Genomic DNA, 20,279 nt, shown 5'->3' on the forward strand with positions numbered 1-20,279 from the left:
TATATCACTTAATCTTTTCTTATAACTTTCCCTCCCTCATACATGCAAAGCTTTAAAATATTAATACTGTAGGCCTCAAACTGATTCAAAAAGGGAGAAATGCTTGCAATATCTATTATTTTGTGCAATACACTGGTGTAACAGCAAATTCCAGAAGCAGCTGAATACAACAGCTGCTTCCAGCTACACAGTAAAGGTAAGATACTGGATACAGGAATGTGTGTATATCCATGTATACATGTATTTCTAAATATGAGCAAGGTTAAGTTTAAGAGTAAAAAAAAAAAAAAAAAAAAAAAAAAAAAACACAACTTAACACATATCCTAGACGTGTCAAACTTTCAAGCACACCTTCCAACTGGTTCTAGCTGGGAATGTGGGAGTACTTACTTCTATGACATGTCAAAGGTTTTGCTAAATGACAGTATAGTTTTAACAAAACACACACATCCCCTATATGTAGCACATATACTTAAGCTTTGGCAATAGTCTCCATAGTAACACAATGTAGTATGGCAACAATCAAGAACTATATAGAGTGAGATTTGGGTAGAACTTAAGACTGGAGACAGAGGAAGCTTGACAACCCTGAACATAAACAATACAGAGGAATCCATTACATACATACCTTATACCTACTGAATCCTATACCGTAGTCTCCTATCTTTACTGTCAAGTCAGATGTCACAAAGCAATTCCTTAAGGCCAGATCACTAAAAAACAAGATGGGGCACAATAAATGACACATGAAGGAAAATAAAGCCTAGCAATGTATAGGAGGCCAGTGCACATATATGCTATGAAACAGACAGCCTAGAACACACTATGGCGTTATGTCTGCAGTTCATTGTCAGGAGATGATATAAAGTAAATACTTTTAAGAAATTCTTTGTTTACAGGATATTCAAGACATGTTAAACCTAAAACACACACGCCGCTCAGTAGTGCGTTCAGGTGCGAGATGTAACCTTTTCAGTTTGCAATAAAGACACAACCCAGGAAATACCATTCAGTTACCTCTTCAGTGAAGTAAATGACCCGATACACTGGTTCCCTTCTATGTTGCTAGACACAACAATTTTGAACCCTAAAAGACTGTTTAAGAGAAGTCGCCTTTCACAGCTGGAAAACAACGGCTTTAAGGTGGAAGGACCACAAGTACTTACCAAGTGAAAACTTCGGATCCAATCGGATTCCATTTGAACACACAGTGGCAGATTTAAAAGAATAACATTTTGCTGGTCTATGACTAATCTGCCCTGGAATTGCCCTAAATTTATTAAGAGGTTCATGCTTTAAAATAACATTGTCAGAACTGCTATAAGCTAAGGTAGAACTTATCCACAAATTACACTGGTTAATTATAGGAAAAAAAACACATGTGACCAAAGCCTTAGTATTAAAAAAAAAAAAAAAAAAAAAAAAAGGTTCTCTGGACGGCAAGTCCCTGCTTCACTTAAGAAACCTGTGTGCATGTGGTGCCACCTAAACAATTGTGACTGGCAGTGCGGCAGCATCGCTGGTCACATACACAGCACTATGCAAAGTTACTGTACTAACGTGAAAGGTTTGGTGTGTTACATCTATAGGGTGGTATATAGGGTGGAGCCAGAGAATCAATTTCCCTGGTGGGCCCAAAGTACCTCACTGTGTCAATAAGTCTCCCCTTTGATGTATTAAAGAGGGGGGAGGGTGAGGATAGAGGCAAAAAAAAAAAAAAAAAAAAAAAAAAAAGCCAAAAACAAGCCTCTGGAATTTTGGACCACTCCCCCTATTGCAAACAGCTTCGGCCTCTCATATTTGAGGGCTAATTTCTTCCCACAGCAATTTTTAAATCTCTCCACAGGTTTTTAAAAGGGATTTAGGTCCGGAATCATTTCTGGCCACTTCAGACCTCTGCAGCACTTAGTCTCTATCCATTTCTGGGGTCATTGTCTTGCTGGAAGAGCAATGACCTAGGACACAAACCCAACTGTCTGACACTAAAGGAAGTTTGGGTTGAAGTGTACAGCCCAGATATTCCTTGGACACAGTCAATGAACCCTGCGTCAGAGGCGGAAAAACAACCCCAAAACATCTACATATGTGACTGTAGTTATGGTGATAAATTTCTTTTTAGGCCTTACTCCCTTTTTTTGGAAAACAGTAGAATGAGGTGTTAAACAAAAAAAAAAGCTTGATTTGGCCTAATCTGTCCACAAGACCTTTTCCCAGAGGGATTTTATGCTTTCATATGTTCTGGCAAACTGTAGTCTAGCCTTTTATGTCTATTTCAGCAGGTCTCCTGCCATAGCGTTTATTTTAGTCAACTATGGACTGATAGTTCACCCTGACACAAATGCACCCCGAGCCTGCAGGACAGCATGCATTTTTATGGAAGTCAATTGGGGCTGCTTGTCTGGCTTCCACCCTATCCTGCATTGCAGCCCTTTATCAACTTTTCTATCCATGTCTGGGGAGATTTGCTACACGGTGCATTATGTTGCACACTTTGGACAAAAGAACATGAAGATGGACACACACACTGTTCTCCCACTGTTTATCTGGTTTCAGGCATGATTTTTTTTACTTTGACATAGTTTTAAGCTAGTGGTGATGGTTCAGTCTGTCATGAGCACCAGAATGTAGAACGATTCTCTAGTCACCAGCATCCTGAATGAGAGTATCAATTCAGAGAGCCAAATGACCCCATTACACAGCACATTTCATGAGACCAGTCTGCTCTTAGCACGTCAGCAGGGTGGCTGGGCGTGAAGCTACACGGCTTATATGTAAGGGAGAAGGTAGCAACTAAAGTTTAAAAAATACAGAATATGAAGCATACAAAATGGTGACATTACTGTTATATGCCGAGTATCTACATCAGGTTATACTATCTAAAGAGTATATTAATCCCCCTGTATTAGTTTGGCCTGTCTATAGCTTGGCCTTATTGCACTTCGTTCCGAAGGTTTTGGTAGGGTGAAAGCAGAAGTATTTACCTAGCAGGTAAGTGAATAAGCAGCAGTGAGTTCTGGTCTATGTAATGCATCTCATACTTATTACAGGAGATGGAGAATAAAAACGCTATACAAGGGTGAAGCAGTGTGGGTGTGCTGGGTTAGGTGGGTGTGGGGCATCCAGAGAGGCTGCTCGGCTGCAATCATTTACCACCAATAACAAAATCACTGATGCTGGAGATTTGCCTGTAACTCAGACAGCATCAGGATATTGTTGCTGGAAGTAAACCTTTCTATCACCTCTTATGTGTACATGGACAATGCTTAGCATGGACTGTGTTCACACATTACAGCACATTTACCAATGTACAAAACCAGTGCACAATCACTAGCAGATGTTATGGGTAACACAGAACAAGGCCCCTTCTGACCATATCACACCCCACATTGGCTTCAGGCAAACAATACAGGGAAACACTCAAGCAACTTCTAGTAGAGGAAAGACTGAAGGGTCATCAGTGGGTTTTCATTCTTCAACCATATGGAGCATTATCCACACTGTGGTGAGCCCCTGCGGTGCTATGGCGGAGGAGCAGCGGGTCACTTGCTAGATGGTAAGGTGTGATGCCACTTCTGTAGTGGTTGGCCAAGATGTAGCCAGACCCGGAGATGATGTGTTGTGATGCCAGTGCCAGTTGGGCACACAGGTATGGTGGCACACCTGCTTTCATTTTAAAGGGACAGTTACACCTTGCTCCCCTGTGGACAGTGAACCGCCATGTTGCTACGGGGTCCCCTGGGTTAGTGTAGTCACAGTGGTTCGGAGAGGTATAGTGACCCTCTCGGGCTATCTGTACCGCCACCCACAGATAGGGGAGATGTCCCAAGGATGTAGTGTACACTGTGTCGGTGTAGAGCAAAGAATCAGAGTCTTTACCATAAATAATCTGTTGTTTACTTGAAAAGTTTTGGTGTACAGCGAAGTATACAGCTTTCCCTTGACAGGGTATGTTTCTCTTGGGAAAGCACTTGATAATACACACGGAAGAACACCTGATAACACAGGATCCAGATCTGTGATAGGAGTATAGTGAAGAGTACAGTCGTGCTGAGTGAGTTGCGTGTAGAAAGATACAAAAAATCAGAGAAGCAGAGAGGAGGATGTTGTGAGAGTCCCAAGTAGTGCTGTGCTTTGCTGGGATGTTGGAGGATGAGGTAGAAGAATACTTAGAAGAGGAGAATACCTTGCGCTTGTGTTTTGACCTTTGAGTCTTCGCACCACCTAATGCCCACCAGTGTCGGGTGACCCGTCCTATGAGGGTGACACAAGGCCCCAGAACTTTCTTACTTGGGATGAAACGGATGCTGAGGGTTCCCTGCTAACAACCGCGCTGTGAGATAGAGTTCCTAGGCTCTTAGCAACTTTGCTCTATCCAGATCAGTTCCTAGCTTACTGCAGTCTGTGGATAATGCCCTGCACTGTGACTCTCCTAGTCCACGGCGTGGGTTGAGATGATCTCTGACTTGTCCTCTCCGGTGAGGGTTTTAACATTGCAAAGCGTTGTGTAGGGAAAGCTGAGAAGAAACTGTTAGCTGCGTCTTGTCCTGCTTCCTTATCATACAGGAACCTGACTAAGACTGACCTAAGGTAGGGGACCTGGCAGAGGGCCAGGGCCCACAGAGGACCACTGTAGAGAGCTTACGTCCTTCCTCTACAATGTCAAACACAAAAGAAATACACACTTCCTCTACCCATGTGACTTCCTATCCCCAGCATATCTAAAGTGCGCTGTGAGTGGATGAAGAGTGCCTTAGAAGAAGTAAAGTGCGAGGTGATAGGATAGAAGAAAAAACTCCTAAAGGTTCATAGAATCATGTGACACACAAACGATAACCCTTTACTTCAGCTGTGCAGCATCTAAATACACATACTCACAAAAGCGGCATCTAGTGGTGAATCTTTATCACTACCTTCATCAGCACTGATTAAACAATAGGTACAGGCTTTTACAAAGGGTGTAACCAATAGCAACACCCGTGGTAGGACACCACACAAGGCATGGCATATTTAAATGTGTACCCAGGAAAAAGATGTGATGCTGCAGGACATTGATTTTATTTTATAAATTGTACTATATAAGTTAGATGCATTACTGTGAAAAGGAAATGGCCGCAAATAGAGTCTCATAATATAATAGAACTTAAAGAGTTATTCCAGAGGGAAAAATTTTATAAAGTTAAAATCGTACCAGAAAGTTATACAGGATTGTAAATTACTTCTATTTAAAAATCTGTTTTAGTTTTCCAGTACTTATCAGCTGCTGTATGTCCTGCAGGAAGTGATGTATGCTTTCCAGTCTAACACAGTGCTCTCTGCTGCCACCTCTCTCTTGGTCATGAACTGTCCAGAGCAGTAACAAATTCCTATAGAAAACCTTTACTGCACTGGACACACTGGACAATTCCTGACTCTGGCAGAGGTGGCAGCAGTGAGCATTGTCACACTGGAAAAATACACCACTTCCTGCATGACATGCAGCAGCTGATAAGTACTAGAAGTCTGGAGTTTCTTTTTATATAGAAGCCATTTACAAATCTGTATACCTTCCATGTACCAGTTGATTTGAGAACAATTTTTTCCCTCCGAAGTACCCCTTTAACTACAATAACCTATGTTAAAAGTGGTCCCATCTTAGTCATTTATGGCATAGCCATGGGATTCACATAAATACAGAGCCATGGCGGAGATTACAGAAACCATTAAGCTTGCTAAGTTCTTGTAAATCTCATGGAAGTAAATGAAAAATAAGAACAGGATAGCCATCAGCCACCTCATCAGGTGTGATTGCGGGTCGGAAAAGCTCCATTGTGGATAAAGGTATGGGTCTTAGAGGTGGATCTCACCTCTGCTAGACATAAGATATCCAGTTTCTTAACAAGGAAGGAAAATGTGAGGACTATGATGAGGGACTTTGTCATGACCAAGTATTTTTTCTCCCTGTTGTGTCACAGCACTAACAAATAATAGACGGTGGCAGCATTTTACAAACATTAGTGGCTTTTGTTCACATCAGTGCATGATTTTCCAACGAGACTGCCATGCTGAGAAGCCATGAGGTCTGCAGGGTGCCAGGTGGAATACCATTGCTGCACTCATGATGGCAGCAACTACATCTGTACATACAGCACTATCCAAGGGTCAGCAAGGTGCCTAGCTGCTGACCAAACATTTCACTGATGCTTCTTATTGGACAGCTGACCTAACATTTGCTCTATGAATTTGAATCAATAAACCAAGCACAGAAGAAATCTACAAGTAAGCTGCAAGGAAAGTCAACCCTGATCCCCACAACAACCACTGGTAGCCAGGATTAAGACGACTACGCACCCTGCTATACTGACAGATTGAGTTTTATAAAGATCAATGTAAAATGAGCCTCTGATCTGAAGTGTTTATTCATCGATACGCACGTAGAAGATGACACGCACACAATCCCTGTAAGCCGAGAACCTGAGCAGCCCCCGCCTGGCTTGCACTGGATTTAGACCAGGTGCTGATGCACACAGGAGAAGTTGGGCTCCACATTCTGACATCAAATTATGTTAATGTCGTCTTTACTAAAAGGATTTACATAAGCTGCGTTTACAAGTAGCGATTATCGTGCAAATTTGTGCGACAACAATCGAATTTGAACAATAATCGTACGTGTAAACACAGCGAGTAATCAAACGACGAGCAAGAAATCGTTCATTTTGATCTTTGAACATGTTCTCAAATCGTCGTTGATCGTTCACAAAAAATTCGCAGATCGTTCTGTGTGAACAATCGTTCGCCGATTTAACCAATGTGTGAGATAGGCTTAAGCGATCGCAAAGGGAATTTTCCGTACGATATATCATACCGTCTAAACGCTGATAGTTATAAAAAAGATAAAAAAAAATAGTTACTCCGACATCGTTAAATCATACGATCGGGCCAATTATCGTTTCATGTAAACTCAGCATCACAGGATCTCATTCTACATTCAATGGACACGTTTCAGTGTTTAGATATCCTCAGAGTCTTAGGTCCCGTGTCAGCTCCATGTACCTAGATGTACGCAGCAGTGCACTACAGGGCCACAGTGGATTTACACAACAAAAAAATAAATTTAATTTAGAAAGGGAAAATCAATGCCAGGCTATGAAATTCTGGAGAATTTCTTTGTAAACTCCATATTTAGTAAAAGCATACAATCTTTGTCTTTTCCGAAAATAGGCCAAAGAAACTCAAGCACAAAATGAGATCTCCCAGCGAACACTGTGTTCCCCTGCAGTAGATGCCCAGAGCATGGTCTAGACGGCATGTGGGGCTTCTTAAACCAAGAGGTCAGGAACTCCACTCGAAACCAAGTGTCATATGTCAACTATTTGTAAAGAATGGCAACAAGTGGCTTCTCGGGCCGCAGATTAAGTATCTGCACACTGACGGGCAGGATACTGAAATAATTCATACCAGACCAAGTGATGTAATAGAGCAAACCCAATACCGTGCTACCACTTATTTCCGTGCTACCACTTATTTCCAGCAGTACCCTTCGAAGATGTGAAGGAAAAGAAACCAAAATTGTTAAATCTGCGGAAATCCCATTAACTTATCTCTTCTTTTTAATAAATACTAAAACATCAGGAACTGAGAAAATACTTAAGGGTCATTCTAAGATTATAATTTATCAGCTATCCACAGAATAGGTGATAATTAGCTTATTAATGGGGGTCCCTAGTGGTCAGACCACCTCAACATCCCCTGAGTGAATGGAGTGGTAGACTCTGCCATCTTGGGCAGTTCCACAACAACAGAATGGGGCAGAAGCGCACATGACTGACTAATGCTCCATTTACTGAGTGGTTCTCTTAATCAGAGGAGGTCACAGCGGTAAGACCCCACTGCCAAATCTCATCACCGATCCTGCAGTTGATAGGATATAACCCCTTTAAATGTGGCCATAGACATCAGAGGGGTTATACCAAGGCAGGGTATGCACACCAAGAATTAGGAGTGAATGAGAGTTCTACCAAACATTTACTGAAAGTGTATCTATCACAGTGTCATGACAATTCCAGGTGAGTGGCAAGATACACACTCAGGGTAGCTTCACATGTACCGTATCGCAGCGGATTTGATGGTGTGGATCCGCAGCAGATCTTAATAGCTGAAGACAGCATTTAATGTGATGCAGATCTGCTACAGATCCTGTACGTGTGAACGCAACCCTAATCTGGAAGTTCAGGTCTCCTTGGATATGGAAATATAAACAGATGGTAATTTGGGTGGCGGGGGTGGTTATGGCTATAGGAATCTGTTCAGAATGCTTATCTCATCTCTTGGCCTGAGCAGAGTAGAGTGGTTACACATGGTAAGAGACGCTCTTTGTAACCACTCTACTCTGGCCAAGAGATGAAATAAGGATTCAATTATGGAAAACCCATTGATCCGAGTAGGCACTGAGTAATGCAGAATCTCCCCTGTGATGGAGCTACAGGCAAACTAAACACTCGCTACTTTGTTTCCTACAGATATCAGCAGATCAAACACTTTGTGAGTCTCTTACTAAGAACCCTTCTAAAAAGCACAGACTGTAATTCCTACAGTTCAGGTGGTCAGAAATATGGCACACTCTTTGGTACATATAGCGCCTATTCACATACCAAGAAAGTTATAAAAAAAATAAACAAAAGCAACGAGAATATGAAACATACCAGTGTACAAAATTGTGTTTATGCATTACGGCCAGGCCGGCAGCAATCTCACATGCCATGCGCTGGAGCAGAATGATCTCTGTTTCACCATTCAGTTTCTCCTTCTCATTACTTAAATAGGTCTTCAGGTCACCCTGCAAAAGAAAGCAACATATCATAAGCTTGTTCATCTGCTGAGGGCGCTTCAGAGATGCTTAAAAAGCAGCAACTAAATACATTACTTAGAGCTAATCAGTCAACAAGGTTATTATTAGTAAAGTTGTAAGGCTTAATAGTCTTCAACTCATCAAGTTTCATGTCTCAAATAAGAATTCTTCCTGAAGGCGCGCGCACAGTACACAGCCTTTTATGGGTAATTATAGGGTCTTTTACATACACCACATTTTCACCCTGGAGCTTTTACAAGACAAAAGGGACTATGCAAACCACAGCCTGGGCACGAAGGCTGAAAGGAACATTGAACAGTCAGATGCCCTCTTATTAGCTGCACATTGTATTCCAAGTCTAGTACAATGAGCCCTAAAAGGGCCTGTTCACACTGTCAAAAACAGGCATAAATTCCGAGCGGAATGCCCACTGCAGACTCTGCTCCGAATTCTGCCTGCCTCATTGTCTCAGAGCGCCTCCACTCTCTGCTCACAGAATTGACATGTCAATTCTTTGAGCGGAGGCGCTCTATGCATAACATTGAGACACTGAAGCAGGCAGAATTCGGAGCAGAGTCCGCAGTGGGGATTTCCGTTTGAAATTTTCGCCTGTTTTCCACAGTGTAAACTGACCCTAAAAAAAAAAAAAAAAAAAAAAAGATAAGGCTACAGGCAATCTAAAGTAAAAAGCTCCCAATCTATAATGTTTTCCAATGATGTTATGTGATGGCCCTGTGTAAATTGTACATTGCAGAAACTCAGGATTATGTCCCATAGTAACCAATTAGATCACATCTGTCACCGAGCCTTGAATCAGATTGGTGTGGTGTATGAATTACTTTTTATATCATAAATCCCAAATATGTTCAGGAATCTGCAAATGACTATGCAGACTACTCTTCTTCTAGCGCACACACCACTTCTATGTATACTGCATGTAATCCAATAAGGTTTTTGTCCACTTGTGAGTGTCTGTTGCTTATTTCATTATAACAGTGATCTAACTGTAAGGGCCCTATTCCAGGGGACGATTATCGTTTGCATAATTGTTAACGATAAACTATCCAAACGACCGCTATCGCTACCTGAAATCGTTCAGCCATTTACATGGAACGATAATCGTTACTTATGATCGTTCTTGCTGTCGTCTTGTCGACGCTATTACGCTTGTCACTACTGCGAAAGACGTCTTATTCAATGCGAACGATTTGCGAACGAGCAACAATCAAAATAGGTCCAGGTCTTATTAAACGATCAACAATTTCTCGTTCGGTCGTTAATCGTTAACTGCTATTCAACCGAACGATTGTCGCTTAGATTCGAATGACTTAACGATAATCGCCCCGTGGAATAGGGCCCTAACTGTGATAGTGTATATTGGGTAAAGGGAACCAATCACGAGGGTTAAGGATTCTGAGTTACAATAATAAAATTGTGGAGCATACTGCAGTGTTGCCCACCATATTAAGTGTGTTTGCTGTTGCCTCAGTTTTCCCGAAAATGTAATTATTTCTTCCTGCACTGTATGCAAATCAGCACTATTTAGTCACGTAGGCGGTGTCCCTCCCTCATCCAGTCACAGCTCCCTGTGATCACTCCCCTCCGTGCTGTAACCCCACCACCTGAATGGTGTAGCAGGCTAGCAAGGAGTGATTACAGCCCAGGGAGCAATGACTAAAGCCCGGAAGGGAGAGACACCACCAATGACTAGTGACCGCTGAATTGCACACAGCTCAGGATGGGACTAAACTACATTTTCTGGGAGATTGAGGAAATGGCAAACAGTTAATATGGCAGGGAATGCTGCAGCATGCTTCATAACATTATTGTAACTCGGAACCCTAAAACCTCGTGGTTGGTTCCCTTTAAGTGATACGACTTAAGACCAATAATTTAGCTTCTTAAAAACCAAATGGTACAAAATCTAAAATGAAAACCATTATGGATGAGACCTGCAGCTAAATGCATGGATAACACAAGGTTTTTTGCTGTAGACAAAATCAGAAGACTAGTGACATTTTTGACTTAATATTACTATTAACACCTGTACCAAGTTTCACATTGCTGGAAACCAGTAGCCACATGCTAAAAACCTAAAGAAGGGAAGAGGCTATCAGAGCTGTAACTTGAATCTCCGAGGCCTAAATGTAAAACCTGTGACGGGGCCCCCCACTGACCCTGTTCTATTTATATCACTGGTGTCTTCTTATGCGGCAGAGGGGCTTTTAGGCCTGCTGAGACACCAGTGCTCAGGAGCAAGTGCTGCCCCCTGGCTGTATAAATGTCATATGTCAATACCATTCTGTAGAGATGTCTTATATCAAAAACTCCTAGGGTTCAGTTCAAAGAAAAAGTAAAAGAACTTATTAAGCAAATGAATGCTGGATTCATACAGTTTGAGGCTAGTTTTGTGTCTCATTCATAAGCAAAACTTAAGAAAAAAAAACAACTTATTTTATTTAAAAAACTTATTTTATTTAATCGCTCTTTGGCTTCGGCTTCATTAGAGCTGTTCTTTCCCATTTTTCTAGCAGTGAGGGTATATATCCACTAGATGGCAGCAAACAACTACTTTTAAATGCAATAGGATATGTGGCTACTTTTATCTTATTTCCCTACAAACAAAATCAGTACAAAACAGCTCAGATTTACTAAAACTGCATAATTCTTAGATGCTGCAAACTTAGACTAGACAAATGCGCCATTTTTTATCACGGTATCGGACTGATTGGTGCATCTATTGGACAGTCTTTAGATGCACCAGATTCCTCAATCTAAAGACTGTCCAAATAGACGGCTTACTAAAAACTATAAAGGGTGCGTTCACACTGCGGAATTCCGCTGGTCCCATAGACTCAATATCTGCCGGCAAATATAATTGAAATCTGTGCAGATTCCGCAGTGTTAACGCACCTGGCCCCTTTTTTCAGAAGCATTGCCCACAACCCTTCAGTCACACACAGGACAGCACAATATTTTTTTTTAAGGTTGCTTGGATTATTTGGTTATTATTGTGTTTTCTGAATTAGAAATGGATTGTTTGTGTAGGTCTTACAGAGTGATGGACTCCCATCCCCCCCATAGTGCAGGGTACTGCAGCATTGTACTAATCACATAGGACCAGTTTTTTTTGTCTCAGATTAATCTTTGGCATGGCTACCTTTACATTAACTTACAGTTTACATGGCTTACTAATTTTTTGGGAAATTGGGCAAGTGGGTGAATGTGCAAAGCCTCAACTCCAATGGAGGAAGCAGAATCTAGATTAGATAAAACCAGTGCAAAAAGTCAGTAGGTTCAAGATTCTTCTTACTGATCCCAATTTCAGTAACGCCTTTAAAAAACATTTTCCATTAAGGTGTAAATGAATAGCAACATTACTGCCAAGTAAATCCGGCTTCAATTAGAACTGAGGCAACACCCTAAATAAAGGCTATAGTGACCCACATGCTGACGCAAAGGCTTGCATCATAATGCTCGGAGCAGAGTTACATCCCAACAAGTACCGGTCTATAGTCACTGTTAGTACTAAACCCTGACCTAAAATATTACACATCCACTCCAGTAAATCCAGTGAGACTGTGTGGAAACAGGCGCCACTGGTAAGAGTATCAGACAACCTGAGATGTACTTTAGACAAAAACCAGTCTCCTTAATGGGCATTCGCTTATGCTAGGACTGAATAAACTACCACTATATTGTATGTGTGGCACTTCGTTTTAATCCACCATTGGCCGCACATTTCTTCTTACACAAGGAGACGTGCAGCTTTTTTTGACATGACACTCGGTAAGGCCTGTCCCCCGTCAAGGATAAGGAAATGTATTTTTAGGAATGGAATGAACTCACACATACATCCGGTCCTTGAATAATCAGGATTTTCTTCATTTATATAACCCATCATCTTACCGGTAATCTGACAGCGCACATCGGTACACCCGCAAAAGGCGATTACAAGTGACAGATTGCACTTTGATTTATGAGATGCGGAGCCCTAAAGACACTAAGTTACATGTATATTAGGGAAACACAATTTATTCCCTGATAAAGTGTCATCAGAGATCACACAAGCTACAAGTAGGAACAGTTGTTATAATGCAGACTAGTGTCAGGGATAGGACATCCCCACCATATAACCTTCTGGATCCATTAAGCAGGACACAAGACTGTGCACCTGGTCAGTCTAGAACAGTGATTTTCAACCTTTTTTCAGCCGCGGCACACTTTTTATACTTAAAAAATCCCGGGGCACACCACCAACCAAAATGGCACAAAATGGCACTAAAACAGTACATATTATACATATAGTTAATAATATAGATTCTAAATGTATCCATACTTCTCCCCACCATACTTCTCCCCACCATACTTCTCCCCACCATACTTCTCCCCACCATACTTCTCCCCACCATACTTCTCCCCACCATACTTCTCTCCCCTCTGCTTCTCTCCCCTGTTTCTCCCCCATCCCCAGGTTTCTCTCCCCCATTGTTTTCTCCTGTTTCACAGGGGCACCATAGTTTGGGGAACTTTCCCCGCGGCACACCCGACCATGTGTCGCGGCACACTGGTTGAAAATCACTGGTCTAGAACATAGGTGTAAAACTCAGGCCCTCCAGCTGTCACAAGACTACAGTTCCCATCATGCCTGGACAGCCAAAGCTTTAGCTGTCCAGGCATGATGGGAATTGTAGTCTTGTAACAGCTGGAGGGCCTGAGTTGGACACAAATGATCTAGAATATAGTCTGTCTCTATGTACAGCAGCCAGCATTATGTGAATGGAGGGCATTTTAACCCCTTAATGACCACAATACATCTTTTGTCTACAGGGCTAAAGTAGCCTGCCACTGGTCTCCTGTGCAGAATATCATAAGAACTTGGATGTTGCATGACAGCAGGGTCCCTGCTCTAACTACCAAAAGCAGAGAAACAATCCATCCTTGTAGTTAAACTCCTTAAATGCTGTCAAATTGGGATTGTGGTATTTAAGTGTCTGGACTTTTGTCACCACATGAGCATTAAGGCAACGCAACCACTGGGATGCAGATGAATTTCTTTAGCCGCCGGAGGTCTAATGAAGGCCCCGAGGTATGTCATATATTTGTGGCTATTCTGTTTTGTCTCTGGCGAGGTCGCCTATCAACCTTATGTTGACAGGATAAAAAACTGCACTTTATTAGTAGTACAGTGTATAATATAAGTGATCTGAAAATTAATTTTTATAAGTCCCACAAAGGGACTTTAAAATGAAGTTTTTTTTTTGTTTTTTTTTTTAATATAATTTTATGTTAAATATAAAAAAAAAAAAAAAAAAAAAAACAAGAATACAACTACACAATTTGCCCTTACAAAATAATTTCTATATAAAACAACACACATTTGATATCACCAAATCCGTAACAATCCGAATTGTATCTTGTTTTAACTTTTATCTTGTTATTTTTCCCGCACGGTGAAAGCTACAGAAATAAGAATGAAAAAACTTTACCAGACTTGCTGTATTTTGTTAATTTTCCTTAAAAAAAAAAAAAAAAAAAAAAAGGGGGGGAAGAAAGGAGTCAAAAAGTCATACGTACCTAAAGCTGGTGCCAATAGAAAGTACAACTTGTCCAGCAAAAAAAAAAAAAAAAACAAGCCCTCATGTAGGTATGTCAACTTAAAAAAAATGCCACTTGGAAGGCAGCAAAGAAAAAAAAACAAACAAACAAGAAAATTGCTTGGTCATAGGGGGATAAAAAGGGAGGAAAGCGGTCTTGATGTTCTAAAGGTTCACACTGAGCAAAATTGTCGGAATTCTGTGGTGGACTGCCTCAGTGTCAAACAGTGGGTCTATGGAAGGGCTTGCGCAACATGTGGAGAGCAGAGAGCGTGCTAGCCCTCCCACAATTTTGCTCAGTCTGAACATACCCTTAGAATAACAAGACTGCTTTCCTCCAGAAACAGTGCCTTTGCTATCCTCAGTTTGGGTGCAGGTTTTGCAGCTCAGTTTCACTGAAGTCAACCGAATTGTAATACCACATACAACCTGATGACAGGTGCGGTGCGGTCTTTGTAGCTTTGTTTTATGTAATCCTGGATAACATCTTCAGTAAAGGTCAACAGACTGGAGGTGGGCTAACTGAGGGCTTAATGCAAGATACACGATAAGTAGAAGATTGCCAAGTGTTTGAAAAATGGCACCTCTTTGGAACCCAGAGGACAAATGTCTTCTGAATGAATGAAGCGCACTACACATGGGCAAACACTGAGCTTGGCAATGTTTGATAGCTCCATAGAATAAATGAGTGTGCTTTCATCCATGTGCGCTGCCCCTCCTGTCATTAGGACGACGTCTTTTTACTGTTAACATGACCAGCACAGATACCTCTCACCAATACCCTATAAAACATAGAATTTCTCTGTTAAATCACATAATATACAACTATTTATTAATCAGACTATTTTTATAATGTTCTGTCTAAATATTACTATTACATACATGTCAGATTCACCTGGCATTTCTTTAACCCTTAGAGGACCGGGCCAATTTAAATTTTTGCATTTTCGTTTTTCCCTCCTTGTGCTTAAAAGGCCATAGCAGTTGCATTTTTTCACCTAGAAACCCACATGAGCCCTTTTTTGTGCCAGTAATTGTACTTTGCAATGACGGGCTGAATTTTTTCATAAAAAACACTGTGAAACCAGAAAAAAAATAAATGTGTGGTGAAATTGAAAAAAAAAAAAAAAAAAGCATTTCTTTTATTTGGGAGGTTTTCGTTTTACGTTGTTCGCCCTAGGGTAAAAGTGACTTGTTATATATGTTCCTTAAGTCATTACGATTACAACGATATGTAACATGTATAACTTTCATTGTATCTGATGGCCTGTAAAAAAATTCAAACCATTGTTAACAAAAATATATGTTCCTTAAAGGAGAAGTCCGGCGAAAATTATTTTTTTTATATGTTATTACTTATGGAAAGTTATACAATTTTCTAATGTACATTAATTATGGGAAATGCTCATATACTGCTATTTCCCTTAATTTAGAGTATCAGGAAGTGTTAGAATTATCTCTGAAGCAGTGACGTCACGACCAACGGTGTAATTCCTATGGAGTGTCCAGCAGGGGGCGCTCTATATATAGAAGTCAATGAGTACCATTGACTTCTATATATAGTGCGCCCCTGCTGGACACTCCATAGGAATTACAGTGTATGTAATGTAATGTAATGTAATGCACTGTACTATTGTGACTTTATGAATACATTTATGGAATACTTTGGGGAGCAAGTGTCCTTTCTCCCCAAAGTATCCCATAAATGTAATCAATGAATACATTTGCAGGGCACCGAGCAGGGAGGGAGAGAGGTGCCATCTACCTCCCCCCTCCTTGCTCGGTGCTGGGAACATATACAAAGCACTACTCCCCCATTATCTGCAGATAATGGGGAAGTAGTACCTGTGCTATCCCTATCACCGCCCGCGCCGCCGCCGCGGCTCACACAGGGGCTGCTATTCATGCCCCCCGCCGCTCCCCCTCCTCCTGCTCCCGGCATCAAACTTACGATCACGCCGCTGATTCCCGCCGCCCGCGCCGCTCCTAACTACCCGCCCGCTCGCTCGCCCGCCCCGTTCCTGGCCGCCGCTCTCTGCTTATGCCGGCCGCGTCAGCCCGCCCCCACCCCGGCCGGGGACACCAGGAAGCGCCGTGCTCCCGGCCGGGGTGGGCTGACGCGGCTGGCATGAGCAGAGAGCGGCGGCCAGGAACGGGGCGGGCGAGCGAGCGGGCGGCGGGGAATCAGCGGCGCGATGAATAGCAGCCCCTGTGTGAGCGGCGGCGCGGGCGGTGATAGGGATAGCACAGGTACTACTCCCCCATTATCTGCAGATAATGGGGGAGTAGTACTTTGTATATGTTCCCAGCACCGAGCAGGGAGGGAGGGGGGAGGTAGATGGCACCTCTCTCCCTCCCTGCTCGGTGCCCTGCAAATGTATTCATTGAATACATTTATGGGATACTTTGGGGAGCAAGGACACTTGCTCCCCAAAGTATTCCATAAATGTATTCATAAAGTCACAACAGTACAGTGCATTACATTACATTACATTACATACACTGTAATTCCTATGGAGTGTCCAGCAGGGGCGCACTATATATAGAAGTCAATGGTACTCATTGACTTCTATATATAGAGCGCCCCCTGCTGGACACTCCATAGGAATTACACAGTTGGTCGTGACGTCACTGCTTCAGAGATAATTCTAACACTTCCTGATATACTGCTATTTCCCTTAATTTAGTGTATGAGCATTTCCCATAATTAATGTACATTAGAAAATTGTATAACTTTCCATAAGTAATAACATATAAAAAAATAATTTTCGCCGGACTTCTCCTTTAAAAATTCCCAGGCTTATAACGCTTTTATCCTTTGGTCTATAGGGCTGTGTGAGGTGTCATTTTTTGCACCATGATGTTTCATTTCTATCGGTACCTTGATTGCGCATATGCGACTTTTTGATCGCTTTTATTACAATTTTTCTGGATTTGATGTGACCAAAAAATGCACAATTTTGCACTTTGGGATTGTTTTACGCTTGTACCATTTACCGTGCGAGATCAGGAATGTGATTAATTAATAGTTCGGGCGCGTGGCGATAGCAAACATGTTTTTATATTTTTATTTATAACATGGGAAAAGGGGGGTTATTTAAACTTTTTTTTTTTTTTTTTCTTTTACACTTATACTAGAAGCCCCCCTGGGGGACTTTTAGTATAAGTACACTGATCTCTCATACAGATCTATGCTGCATAGATATGCAGCATAGATCGATGAGATCGGCACATCGATTGCTTCCGGCTGCTGCAGCCGGAAGCAATTGAGTGCCGAGTCGGGATCAGCTCTATTACGGCGCTGACCCCGGACAGGGTAAGATGTGTGGATAGCGATCTACAAATCTACCCCACTAGACACCAGGAAACGGCTGCACCAAGTAATCGGATGCAGCTGTCACCTTTCACAGCTGCATCCAAATACTGTATTAGTGGGCACGGCAATCGGACCATGTCCGCTAATAGCCACGGTCCCGGGCTACGAACGGCACCCGGGACCGCGGCGGTTCAGAGCGTGGCTGACGAGCAGCCCCGCTCTTAACACATGGAGGCGGCCCTGGACGTACGGGTACGTCCAGAGTCACCTAGGGGTTAAATCCCTCTCAGAAAGTCCACTGTGTTGAGTGCCAGTGGTCAAACAGTCTCAGTAGATCAGTCTTACACGCCCTGATCCTTTTGTACACAGATAGGAACATGATCCCTGTTACTGTGCAGGTCAGCCAATAGGAATGGGCGCATTATATAGTGGCTTCTCCCCACAAACACTACCACATTACGTGGATTTTTTTAATTTAAATAAGATGCCTCCAGGGGGCGCCATAACAAATATGTTATACTAATATTTAGACACAGAAGAAAACACTAAGTAACAAATGGCTAGGTTTAGTTGAATCCAACCTATCATTTTTGGGCCAACCTCTCATGACCAAGCAGTCTGATTCACACATTTTCCTTTCCGATTTGGACTGCTGACTAATCTTTAAGCAGTTTATAGAGTTGAACATAAATATAATTAAACCATGGTATAGAAGTATTATGTATACACGTACACCATTAACCTAAAAAGACTTGCTTCTATTTGATGGTTGGTAAATACAGTAAACGCGGACAACAAATGCAAAATAATTCTCTTGAAGGGGTACACCGGTGAAAATTTTTTTCACCCTCCAGTGCCCTGTGTCCCTCAGTATCCCCCTGCCATCATCCTCTCTAGCAGCCACAGCCCGCACAGCTCTGGGAGTCGGGTCGTGACATCACCATGGTATCCAGGAAGTGAAGCCTTGATACAGTAATAAGTGCATGGTAAAAACACTTTATAGGCATTTTCCGTAATAAGTATATATTGGGGATAACTTTTAAGGGGTAATACAAAACTTTAATAAAACATTTTCGCCGGACTTTTAAATGTATTTTTATCTAACTAGTTGGGGTAAAATCTGTACCAGAATTTGCATCATATACCTGTATATTTTACCTCTAGCACTGCTGTGATAAATCCACCAAAGACCCGGATAAAAACCATCTTGCAGTAGGTCTGAATATCTATAGCATTCCCCTGAATTCTCATGGATATGGGTGTATAGGGTTTGCACTAAACTGTGTGTCGCATATTTTCAGAGCAGATTTCATATAGAAATTCCCACTTTGTATGCATATGTTATAGATAGCCATCTATTTCTATTGGTAGGCTGCTATTCCTCTTCACTAAAAGCACTTAAATGTATATTGTCTCAAATTAAAGGTCTTTGTATGTGGCACGGAAAAGCACAAGCTACTAATGTAAGTCATGGGTAACAAAGGCTTCCCCCCTAGTGACTGTGTAGGAGACCGAACAGCGGATTTTCGTCACCAACTATGGTCTGTGCTTTGCTTAAACTACATCTTAGGGCTGCATTTCCGGCTATAACAGACGTCATCTTGTAATGTAATTGTATTTGTTACCATAGAGAAACAGTAGGTGCTATAGGATACAGAAGCATGCACAAGCCTTAATCCATTTAGCCCATCATGGTGTTATACATCAGGTACTCGCATTCACACACTGCCCTATGAAGCTAATAGGGCATAGACTGAATGTTAGATACTTGTCAGACCTTATTCACTCGTTCCGTGAAGGTGTCCATGACCATGGATCCGTGATCACAGACATTATAGCCCATTGCTTTCTATTGAGCTATTCACATGTTACTTTTTTCTTTTTTTTTATTGGATCCACAATCAGTTCTGTGAAAAAACAGGACATGTCAAAACTCAAAACGAGATGACGACCCGGATTCCCCAAGAGAAGTCTATGAGATGCGTGTTTTTTCACGTATAACATGGATCCGACATGTGCGATCCTTGAAAAACACAGATGGGATGTAATCAGTGTAATTTAAAAAGCTTTAAACAGATTTGTGAATAAAACAGACGCAAAATGGATGCAATCACAGATGTTTTTCACGGATCACTGAGGTAGATAATGGACTTCATTCACGGACCGTGGAAATCACTGAACGTGTGAATAAGGCCTTAGAAGGGTTGATTTACCAGAGGTGTGACAAAGATGACTGCAGCCATTACTAAGGTACAATTCAGAGCCTCAAGAGGTCAGCGGCCTCCATTCTTTGGCTCTTTGTCACCTGCAAAACCACAACTTACAGCATGACCACATGTAGTTTTGCAAAGGCTGAAAGTTAAGTCGGAAGTAAGAGAACACAGAAGTAGGTTATAATCTTCATTGCCGTTAATCAATAGCTTTGGTACTATGATAGGTCAGAAAAACTGTACATAAAGATGATGGAACTTGGACTCTATGCAAAAGAGCTACATTGTGGTTATCAGGGATGCATATTATTAACACAACTTTATAAGAGCAA

General features: G+C 41.8%; 1 protein-coding gene across 1 annotated transcript in view; it reads right to left on the reverse strand.

Annotated features, from left to right (window-relative positions):
- Positions 1–20,279, reverse strand: part of LMTK2 (lemur tyrosine kinase 2) — a 78,554-nt gene that overhangs the window by 15,010 nt on the left and 43,265 nt on the right. Inside the window, exons 7-8 of the mRNA XM_069983817.1 lie at positions 8,679–8,812; positions 629–713 (exon numbers count right to left, since the gene is read on the reverse strand). Coding sequence (XP_069839918.1) covers positions 629–713; positions 8,679–8,812 — 219 coding nt within the window. The remainder of the gene's footprint in view (positions 1–628; positions 714–8,678; positions 8,813–20,279) is intronic.

The sequence above is a fragment of the Dendropsophus ebraccatus genome, chromosome 9 (genome assembly GCF_027789765.1).
Source record: "Dendropsophus ebraccatus isolate aDenEbr1 chromosome 9, aDenEbr1.pat, whole genome shotgun sequence".
NCBI classification, from domain to species: Eukaryota; Metazoa; Chordata; class Amphibia; order Anura; family Hylidae; genus Dendropsophus; species Dendropsophus ebraccatus.